Source organism: Alexandromys fortis, unplaced genomic scaffold (assembly GCF_014885135.2).
Source record: "Alexandromys fortis isolate MF-2015 unplaced genomic scaffold, M_Fortis_MF-2015_v1.1 scaffold_73, whole genome shotgun sequence".
In the NCBI taxonomy this organism is placed as follows: domain Eukaryota; kingdom Metazoa; phylum Chordata; class Mammalia; order Rodentia; family Cricetidae; genus Alexandromys; species Alexandromys fortis.
The window spans coordinates 2,779,168-2,790,627 of NW_026067959.1; the positions used below are offsets into that span (position 1 = coordinate 2,779,168).

Here is an 11,460-nt window from a genome sequence, read left to right on the forward strand (position 1 = left end):
GACCTTGAGATTTCAGTCCGGTGCTCCAATGTGGGTCTCTGTCTCTTGTCTCCTTTCATCGCCTGATGAAGGTTAATGTTCAGGAGGATGCCTATATGTTTTTTTTGGGTTCTCCTTCTTATTTAGCTTCTCTAAGAACCCAAATTATAGGCTCAATGTCCTTTATTTATGGCTAGAAACCAAATATGAGTGAGTACATCCCATGTTCCTCTTTTTGGTTCTGGTTTACCTCACTCAGAATAGTGTTTTCTATTTCCATCCATTTGCTTGCAAACTTCAAGAAGTCCTTGTTTTTTGCTGCTGAGTAGTACTCTAATATGTATATATTCCATACTTTCTTCATCCATTCTTCAATTGAAGGGCATCTAGGTTGTTTTCAGGTTCTGGCTATTACAAACAATGCTGCTATGAACATAGTAGAGCCTATACTTTTGTTGTATGATAAGGCCTCTCTTGGGTATATTCCTAAGAGTGGTATTGCAAAAGACATAAATATGCATGCGTATTTCAACACAGAATAATTATGACTGTTCACCTGAAAGCTATTTGCTGACACCTGAGACAGCTCATCTAAGATTTTGCTTTCTCCACAGAGCACTGAAATCTTTAGCTTGTGGCATGGACGATGTTTTTCCACTGTTGCTGCCAAGGGGTAAAGAGGGAAGCCATGGTTATATCACCTTTGACAAGTTGGTGTGGCTGGAGCTATAGTAAAGCCTTCCTTTTGGAGTTAGTTCTGGCCTGGCTAAGCAAATAATGCTTCCTTTTAAGAACGCTTAGAAAACGTCTTGTTCTTTTTCGATCTATTTAATGCAAGGGTGGGGTTCAGCTACTATAACAGAAAGCCGAAGTCACAGTTGGCTGCTGGGTCAACAGCATAGCACATAGTTACGGTTGCACAGCCCCGAATGGCAGAATGCCAGAACAGCAGCACTCAGGAGGCTGTGAGGCAGGAGGATTCTAAGTTCAAGGTTTGCCGAAACCCTGTCTCAAAAAAGGAAGGTGGGGTGTTTCACTTGCTATCAGAACAGGCATACTATCCTCTTCAGAGTTTACCAAATTGCTGAAACCGGTGTTTGCAAAAGAGAAAAAGTCGATTGGTGATAGGGTCAAGCAAGGAGGCAGGGACCCAAATCTCAGATCACTTCCTCTCCCAAGACCAGGATTTGAGAGTATATGGGCTATAGATGGTGGTGGAGGGCATAGGGGAAAGATCATCAGAGGTGAGGTGACCCTTGCATGCATCTTTCGACTTCACGTCTCTTCCAAGACGCATGTTCAGGATGGCATTGCGAGCATGATCTGAGGGTGGGGTTTTGCCTTCTTACCCTAAAAAGTCTCTCGCCAGACATCTGCACCAGCCCAAGTGAATAGTTGGTAATTTCTATAAAATCACCTCAAGCCCGTGAAAAATAATCTAAGCAGCTGTTAGTCCCTGTCACCTGTACATCAAAGAAGTTACGTAAGTCACGCACGCTAGGGGAGACTAATAACGCACTGCCCATCTGGGCGACCACCAGAAATCGTGGGGTTTGTTTTCATTTGTTTTTGAGACACAGCCGCTTTCTGTAACTCTGGAATTTCATATGTAACCTGGGTACGCCTTGAACTCAAGGTGCTCTTCCTGCCCCAACCTCTCAAGTCCTGGGACTGTGTCCATGAGCCACTGTACCCAACACAGAATTGATGGTTTTTAAAATCATGGGTGTGCTGACACATGCTTTGAGCACTAGCGGGGTGGCTCAAAGCAGGAGAATCAGAAGTTCTGCTACATAGTGAGTTGAAGGCCATCTTCAGCCACTCTGTAAACAAATCAAAAAACAACTAGAGGTTGGGGGGAGACATAAAGTACAAAGAGTTGGCCAGTATAACTGAGCCTAGCCCAGCCGTGTTCATCAGATGGTGGTGGCGGTCAACACTAGGATGCTACTCTCTCACAGAGTGTTAGAGAACTCAGTCTTGTTATTTTAAGTCTTGAGTCCTTGAAAGATGAGACTTGGGCTTCCAAAGATACATACGTAGAATTCTAAGGCTTCTTTTAATAAACACCCAGCAAAAGAATGTAGTCCATCTAGTAAGAGCTCCATCTTATAAGCAGTAGATTGAAGTAGGCATTGCCCAGGCTTTTGGTGACAAGTGTGATCTCCAGAGACACAGCTTCCTTCCATCTGCAGGCTGCCCAGCCCCATCTCTAGCTTCCCTTCTCTAGGTCTGTCACAGTCCAGTGCAGCAGCAGGAGGGAAGGGGTAGCAGGAGGCCTCCCAGCTCAATCAGCTGCCACTCAGAAGTCCTCTGCCATAAGGCTCACTCTCCTGCTTGCATCTCACTGGCCAGAACTTGGGTCACATGCTCACACCTATCTACAAAGAGGGTTGGGAATTGTAGTCTTTATAGCTGTGTGCCTTGTTTTGAGCTCCAAATCTGATTTCTGCTTCTAAGGGAGAAAAAAGAGAGTAGGCATGGGGAACGAAGCTAGTGGGCTCTGCCTAGTGTGTCATCAAACACTTCTATATCATTTGAACAAAAGAACATTAAATACAATTGCTTTGAGATTGGCTCAGGCCCCAGAGAAGTACCGAGTGAAGTCCTCAGGAGGCAGAACAGCGAAAAGGAGAAGTGAAAGTTACTAAGGGATTCTAAAGATGTGAACAGCGCTTATAGCAAAACATTTGTTTATTTTAGCCAAAACTTATTAGTGCTAGTTATAGCTAGGAGCTTTCAAAGAAACTGAGTCATGATAACACAAATCTCCTTAGGGTCTTTTGTAGTAGAAGGCCACTTGTTCGTTCCCAGCTGCCCAGACTGAAAAAAATTACACAAAAACTTTATTATTTAAATCTCTGCTTGGTTAATCACTTATGTGTATTACTAGCTATCTCTTATATCTTTGGTTAACCCATTTCTATTATTTTATATTTTACCATGAGGCTTGTGACCTACTGGTGAGGTTCTGGCGGGCAGCTTGTGTCTTTTTTCTCTGGTGGCTCCATGGCTTCTCCTGATTCCACTTTCTTTCTCCCAGCATTAAGTTTAGTTTTCCCTGCCTAGCTCTACTCTGCCTTATCATAGGCCAAGGAGCTTCTTTATTCATTAACCAATAAAAGCAACACATATACAGAAGAACCTCCCACACCAGTCTTTGGCCCAAAAATGAGCTTTAAGGGGGTCACAATTGCTAGATGACTACACAACTGAACTTGGGGCCTTCTGAATGTAAGAAAACATTCCTTCCCAACCCTAGCATAACACTGGGGGATATGAGCTAACTTTATAGATAGGTCTGGGAAGGGAAATAAGGAAAATGTATTAAAGTCAAGATGCAGTCTCTGAGGGCACAGCTGGCTCCAATAATCCACTCCCTTGAATTTCATCTCATCTTCTAAATTCCTATCACATCCTGTAGCTTGTCAGATTGTGGATCTTCAGCGGAGTAGTCACTTCTCCAAAGCCACTGCACATAGCTCCATGGAGAGCCAAGTCTTCATGCATGAGCCTTTGGAGGACATTTCAATTCCCAAACCCACAGCATTTCTCATCTGCAGAGTGGGAGACAATCCCTAACTCACAGGGTCATGGGTAGCTGTTAGGATTAAGGAGTTTAAGGCTGGGGAGATGGCTCAGTACTTAATAGGAAAATGTGAAAGCCTGAGCGTGGATCCCTAGAAATCGTGTAAAAACTAGGTATGTGTGACAGCCTTGGAAAGAAACAAACAGGGAACTACCATGAGCAAGCTACCTAGGAAATCTAACCATATCAGCTAGCTCTGGGTTTGATTGAGAGACCCTGCCTCAAAGAATAAGGTAAAAGTGATCAAATATGATTATTAACAACAACCTCAGACTACCACATGCATATATATACAAAAGCCTACACACGAAATAACTAATGCCACGTACACTTGCACACACTCACTTTCACACTCACACATATATACACTCACATACACACTCTCACACATGCTTACACACACTCACATACATTCACACACACAAACACTATCACATGCACATACTGTAGGCAGAGTTTTCCTGTCCTGAAGCTGCTCTCAAATAAACACACTAAGGCTTACATTAACTATAAATGCTCAGCCAATAGCTCAGGCTTATCACCAACTAGCTCTTACATTTTAAGTTAGTCTATACTCCTTATTTATACTCTGCCATGCAGAGGTATCTTTATTAGTATGGCACATTCATCTCCTACTCCTCCATCTGGCTGGCAACTCCAGATTCTGCCCTTCTTCATCCCATCTTCCTCAGTTAGGCTTTTCCACCTAACTTTGTCCTGTTTGGCTATTGGCCAGTCACCTTATTTATTAAACCAATCATCTCAGTGGATGAGCCCCTCATGGTCTTGTCTTCCTTGCTTATACTCTCCTTCCACTCTTTGACTGGATCTTGGGAGCTCAGTCCAGTGCTCCAATGTGGGTCTTTGATACATTGTTTTTAGGACTACTGAATCTTTTGCCTTAAATTCAAATGGCCTGGGCCAGTGAGATGGCACAGAAGGTACAGGAGCTTGCCTCCAAGGCTGGTGACCTGAGATCAGTTCCTGGAAGCCACAAGGTAGAAGGAGAGAACCTACTCCCACAGGTTGTCCCCTGACCTCCGCACATGAGCTGTGACTCAAGTACACATACGCATATAAGTAGATAGACATAGGTAGGTAGGTAAGTAGGTAGACAGAGGCAGAGATGATAGATGAATGGAAGGATGGATGGATGGATAGACAGACAGATAGATGATTGGCAGATAGATAATAGATAGATGACTGGTAGATAGATAGATGCATCCATACATGTATAAATGTAATGATGATTGGTAGGTAGATAGATAGATAGATAGATAGATCCATACATGTATAAATGTAATAATGGCAGATAGATGGATAGATAGATGCATCCATATTTGTATAAATGCAATAAATTTTTGCTTAAAAATCAAAAGGGTTCGCTAAAGTGGTTGAAGTCATTATTTTGGGCAGGTTGAAATTCCATGAAACTTCCAGGTTTCCATGACCAACCTTAGTGTGGTGAAGCCCTTGGATAGCTCTGTGGCGCCCGCTTTCGTTGAATGGTCCCTTTAGCTTAGGATCTCTCTTCTCTCCTGGCCAGGTTCAGCAAGACTAATAGGAGTAGTGGATTCAGCTGTCTGAATTCTGGGCATCAGCTCTCCCGTGCTTGCTCCCCAAACATTCATCTGTACTGGAGCTTGCTCAGTGTTTATTGAGAGCCGTCAGTGGGCGGCATGAGGGATGAGGAAGAACACTCAACCTAATGAGCTGGAATTTGGCATGCCTCAGCTTAATTCATTGCCAGCAGCGTGCAGAGAAAATGGAACAGAAAGATCTGTGGTGTTTTCTGCTAGCTTGGTTATTTACAGGCCGTCACAAGAAAAGAAAGAGCTCACTTCCTTGTTTCCCTCAAGAAAGAGCTTGCTGAAGAACTTTCTAGATTATCCCCGTAACTATGCACTCTTCAGGCCAGGTAGGTCAGCACCAGTGACCCCTGCATTTACGCCCAACAGCAACTTTTCCAGGACAAAAGCCAAATTCCTAACCAGGCAAACACAGCCCTCACAGTGTGGACTAGCCCGTGTCTCACTCTCAGGGTACCTCCCATCTCAAAGTCCCGTCACGCACCACCCCTCATCAGTTCCGGACTAGCTCTCAGTTCCTTGAAACCCTGCCACCTTCCCATTGCGTGACACCTTTGTCTGTATTAGTTTAGTTCCTATCTTCTCTGTGTGGCAGATTCCTACAATATTTTAAGAGCCATGTTGAGCACAGGAGCACACACCTGTCCAGCACTGAGTTAGAGGTCAGCCTGGGCTACATAGGAGAGCCTTTCTTAGGGTCTCAGGCCAAAATGCATCTACTCTTTGAAGGTCACGGTGACACCTATAACGGTGGCTCCTCCTTATTTTCATCAGTGACACTGGAGGAGAGATTTTTATTCCCGTTTCCCACTTTCTAGATGAAGCCCTGGAGACTCTTAGAGGTTAGCTCACCTGCCTAAGGTCTCAGAGCAGGATAGGGAGGGGCAGACAAACAAGCGAGGCCTGCAGGATTCAAGAACATCCCTTCTGTAAGGCTTAGGTCTGAAATGTCCTCCAAAACCTTGTGCACAGACACATAAAGTAACTATTGCAATCCCCTCTTTCCATGGAGGTGAGCGACATAAAGTGTCACAGCACTTCTGGGGATGTCAGGATCCCTGTAAACACAGACTAGGTCTGGAATAAGTGAGCTCTAAACAACACAGGTAATTGCTGACTTTAGTATTTAATGTCATTCAGAAGGTGTGTTCCCTGAAGGTTCCTAAGATACCCATAAGAGAGCTTTCAGCTATGCACAGATCCATCCTGTCCCTCAGAACAGAGCAGAAGGCCAGCATGGAACCTTCCAGATCACTATCCACTCTCCCATCCAGTATTTCTTTGCTGCCTAGGGAAATAGGAGAACATAAGTTTTAAGGTGAGATACAGGTATTCTGGAGCCTAGGTTCAGTCCTTGAACATATTTAGAATTCTCCAAGCCTCAGGGTCCTCGTTTGGCAAATGAGGAAGATAACAGTTGTCAAGGCAGAATGAGACCATGCCTACAGCAGCTGGTGCCATCCTGATAACAGTGGGTTCTGAATAAACAGCATCCATAACCAGCTCTATCTAGTCATATGGATTTTTTTCTCATGCATGACTCCATCGGGGTTTGAAAATATTCTACTCAAGAATGTTTCCTCTCTAAACATGATGGATCCTGGGGTTATTTTACTTTTAAGGTTAAAGGAATGAAACATAATGGCAAAGTACCAACCACATAAACAAATCTTTGCTCCGTTTCTGTCATACAGCACTGCTTAGGTGACTGCCATGCATAGTAGGCAGAGTCCTGACTCATGCTCCCCTGTCCCTTACTCTAAGGATTGCTTTGTCCAAACAAAAGGAAGGCCTGAACCCAGTGGACTTTGCCGAAGGCAGATCCCTTATTAGACTACTAGGCAAAGACCTGGTGCTTCACTTGCAAAGATTCTGATTAATCCATTTGGGGTGTTATTTTTAAACTAAACCTAATCTTACCATTTTACCAATAAAGATTCTGGAGTCAGATGCTGGGCTGAAAACCTGCTAGCTCAGAGAGGCTGAGAAGCTACCCACTGACCTTCCTCCTTAGCCAATGTCCCAGAAAAAGTGAGGTTCTGTTCAATAGTCCCAAACCAAAAAGGCTGCCAAACTCAAAGTCCCTCCCTCCTACTTCCTGCGTGTTTCTCTGTTTCCCTGTCTCCCTCTGACTCTCTATGGCCACTTCCTGTCAACTAATCACTGGCTCTGCTTCTTCCATGGTTGATCTTGTTTAACTAATGCGATGTCAGGGTTCACAGTAGGATCAAATATCCTGCAACAGGGTGTGGCCAAGACAGCAGTAACTTTAACCTAAGCTCACCTCACGGTCTGTGCAGTTGAGAAACACTGTTCTAGGGAAGTGATACCCTAGACATCGCTCCTACTCAGAAGAGATGCCAGGATAGGTGATATCGCTAATCTACATGACTGGTAGTTTTCCAGCTTCAAATTTTATCAGTTTAACTCTTGAGAGCAACTTGTTGTGCTGGCTTATGACAGTAAATGCCTTATGAATGTGGCCAGAGGGCTCAGTGGGTAAGGATGCTCTGTCACCTCGTCTCCTGACCTGAGTTCTAGCCCTAGGATAGCAGAGGAAGAATTTTTATGTGGTGGAAAGATTAGTTTGGTAGCACATAACACAACCCAGAGCAAAGCCAGAGGCCAAGCTTAATAGCTCATGCCTAGGATGCTAGTGCCCAAAGGGCTGAACTCCACACTCACATGAGTGCGTGCACACACACACACACACACACACAAATTTTTTTAAGTAAAACAAAAACCCCACTCCCCCCCCATGACATACCCCCATGGGTGAGTAAATTTAACAAAACGTTTTGTTTAATGCCTTCTCATTTAAGGCGTGAGTGACGTTAATAGGGCGTGGCCATTATTATTGCCATTGTGTGTGTTACTTTACGGGACCTTCAACAACTCTGACGCCTCTCTTCTCCACTGGGCTTTATGATTTGCTTTCGGTTGAGTCTCAAATGAGTGATACGAATGTGTTTTGTTCCCAGGACAAACTCTGCAGCATCTCTCCCCAAACAGACCTAAATTCAGGGATCTCCCTCTCACTCGGAACAGCCTTGCACCTCTGCCGGACCAAAAATGTAAGTACTCGCACCCCCCCTCACCGCCCCCCCCCGTGCATTCTCCACAAGCATTAACACGTCTAGACAAACACAGCAGCACTTCACTGCCTTTCTATTTGTTCAAGAGTGTCAGGTGCCAATACTTGTGCACAGAGAACATCCCTGAAAGGTCCTGGAAATTAGTAACGCCTACTTAAAAAAGAAAACCTTTTCTCCCCTCAGGGAATTTTGTTTGAAATGCAAACACAATAGTGGAAGTTTGTTTAGCTATGTATTATTTAATGTCTTTAAGAATGGACCTTCAGCTGGGTCTGTTGGGGCGTGGCTTTAATGCCAGCTCTCAGGACGATCAGCAGTTCAAGTCTAGTCTTGGGTGTCTAATGATGGAATCTGGAGCCAAGCCTCTGCTACAAGAGACAAGGCTCAGGAAGGGAGGGGGGTCTGAATGTGACTGAGTTCTTTGCTGGGTGAGACCTGGAAACTATTTACTTGCAGAGCAAACATTGCTAAGAAGAAAGGAAGTGCTTGGTTTGTTGGGGCTTGGTTCTGCTTTGTTTGAGGCACGGTCTCACTGTATAGCCCAATGTGGCCTTAAATTCTCAGTCCTCCTACTTCAGCCTCCCAGATGTAGATTTACCAACCAGTCTGTTCCAACATGCTTAGTTTCTTTAGTCAGCTTTATTGACTTATACTCACGCTATTTTATCTAAAACTCTTGTAACATAAAGCATACTGTCTTAGACCAGAAATCTTCAAACTGGATGAGCCTAAATATCACCTGATATGCTTATTATAGTGATCTAACATCCAGAAATTATGAGTTTATATATCTTTACATCCATATTAGGAGGCGGGTTTTATCACTACTCCCATTAGACAGGCATGAAAACTAAATCCGGAAAGGACTCCCCAGCATCACTACGGTAGCACCTAGCACAACGGGGAGCAGAGCCAGAGGCCACGAATAGTGCCTCACGCCTGCAGTGGTAGTGCTCAAAAGGCCGAAGCAAGGCGACAGAGCGTGAGGCCAGCCTGTGCTACATAGCTGTGCATACGCGTACAGCCTGAGCAATATAGATACTATCTAAAACAATCATAAAAGAGAATTAGCTGCCTCGTGAAACAAGTCAACTTAGTTTCTTCTTTGTACACAATCCTACCGTGTTTAACACACACACATACACACTCACAACCCCTCCACATTCAACTGTGAGTTAGATCACTTTAGAACTGCCCTACCAATTCCAGACAAGTTCCTAAACCTTTCCCCTCTGTAGCTGCAATAACAACGCGATCATGATGAGACCGTCAGAGGATTAAATGAGACAACAGACTTACCTGCCTAAGACACTTGGCGTATTTATTTACACAGAGTGAGTAGGCAAGGCGCCCCCTGTTCCCTAGGCTAGAGTCTGAACGAGGCCAACCAAGAGTTCTAGGACTCTGAGTCAAGACAGTGAACTATGGGGTCGTGGTACAATGTCACCTTTTCATAGTGATGCCAACTCAGAGCTGGAGCCATTTGCCCAAAGTCAGAGAGGCAGAGGTAGAGAGCCGGGATCCCTCCGTGACAGGCTGAGCCTCTGCCCTTACTGATTAGTGCCAACAGAGGATTCTGAGTGGTGTCCCAGAGAAGCCCCAGGCAGCACTCGCTTTCAGTCAGCTCCTTGACCTCGAATGTAGCCTGGTGAAGCCAGAGAGGCCTTCTCAGTTAAAATTCAGGGCGACAAGACAAAGATCTCTAATCAGTTTCGCTGAACGCAGAAAAAAATCGAACAAGCTGAACTCTTTCTAAAAGAAACCCGAGAGCCTTTGGAGGTTTGCATCAGAGCTAAGGTCTCCAGGCTCGCCCAGAGCAGCGTGCTGAGCTGCTCCAGCGCCAAGTGCCCTGCCAGGCACGCACAGCCAGATCACGTGGAGTCTGAGCTGTCGCAATCCTGTTTGTGCATTTTTCAAATCCCTGATGTGTAGTAGGCCTGGTTAAATATGAACACACAGGTTTTCTCCTTAGTCCAGCTCCCACCAGCACAGGCTTCTTAGAATGTGCTTCCGCTCCTTGAGAAAGCGCAGGTTTCTCCTGCGCTATCCATCCTGTAGGAGCCTCTGGGAGAAGCAAATCTTCAGTATCTTTCATTCTATCCCCTGACCCTTCTCCAACCCAGTTCTGTCTGGAGAACCCCTGAGAACAAACCGAGTACTTCCAGCCATTCCAAGCCAGCGGGGTCACGGCCCACCAGGTGAAGAGAGCAAGCCGTCTGCCAGTCCCACCCACGATGAAAACTGACTGGGGTCGCGCCCTGTGGAAATCTAGAAGATCTATATTTTTCAACTTCTGCGGGTGAGATTACTCTAGTTTATATGAGCAAAGTCTTAATTTAGTTAGCTGTATTGTTCTACAAGCCATTCACAGTTTTATAATTCAAGATTCCTTATTTCAAATAAACATCCTTCCTAAATACGCACTTAAAATCTTCGGGTGTGCAAACACCACCAAGTCTGTGAGTTCCTGTGAGCCCCCTACACACTGTAATTCAGAAACAAAATACATCACTGGCAGGAAGATTCAGTATGTTTCATTCATGTGTATGGCATGTTTGCTGTTTTTTTCTGGGTTGTTTTGGGGTTTGGGTTTTTTGTTTTGTTTTGTTTTTGCTTGTTAGATGATTTTATGTATTTTTTAAGTGTATGCTTTGCTGAATAAAAAAAATTGAGAAAAGTAAACCCTAGGCTTACTCTCCACATTTATATCCATCCTGCCTCAGCCCGACAAAGCTTAATTAAAATCCAGGACTAATTTCCTATCGTAGTCACAGGGTATGGCTAGGAAATGCACAGTCTTCTGCAAAATATTTTCTGAGAGTGTCAGCTCTGGGCTAAGACCCAGGTCACTTGACAGCGTATGTGTTTTGTCTCTGTTATTTAATTATTTCCACCTTCTGTTGTTTTCAGCCACATCTGATGCCCCAATAATAAGAAGGGTCATGGGAGCTAGCAGGGTGTGCTTCCTGGCCTGACTGAATTTCCCACCGTTCCTCAAATATTGTGCATGTTAAGAACTCTTTTCTGTTTCAAAATAATGCTTTTTTTTTATGCCTTCTAGGCCTTCCCAAAGTTGAGGCTTAGCAAAGTTTCTGGAAGACTACTGTTAAGTATTTTGAAAATTCCTGGTTTTGGGGTCCCTCTGCCAATGCAATCAGCCAAATCAAGCAAAATTAATAAGATCAGGTTTAATCAACAGAGCAAAGCA

At 44.5% G+C, this 11,460-nt stretch overlaps 1 protein-coding gene across 1 annotated transcript in view; it reads left to right on the forward strand.

Annotated features, from left to right (window-relative positions):
* The window catches only part of Ankrd55 (ankyrin repeat domain 55), an 89,089-nt gene extending 78,255 nt beyond the window's left edge, over window positions 1–10,834 (forward strand). Inside the window, exons 11-12 of the mRNA XM_050152855.1 lie at window positions 8,139–8,231; window positions 10,376–10,834. Of these exons, the coding sequence (XP_050008812.1) occupies window positions 8,139–8,231; window positions 10,376–10,497 (215 nt within the window). The 3' untranslated portion in view covers window positions 10,498–10,834. The remainder of the gene's footprint in view (window positions 1–8,138; window positions 8,232–10,375) is intronic.
* Window positions 10,835–11,460: the final 626 nt, after the last annotated feature.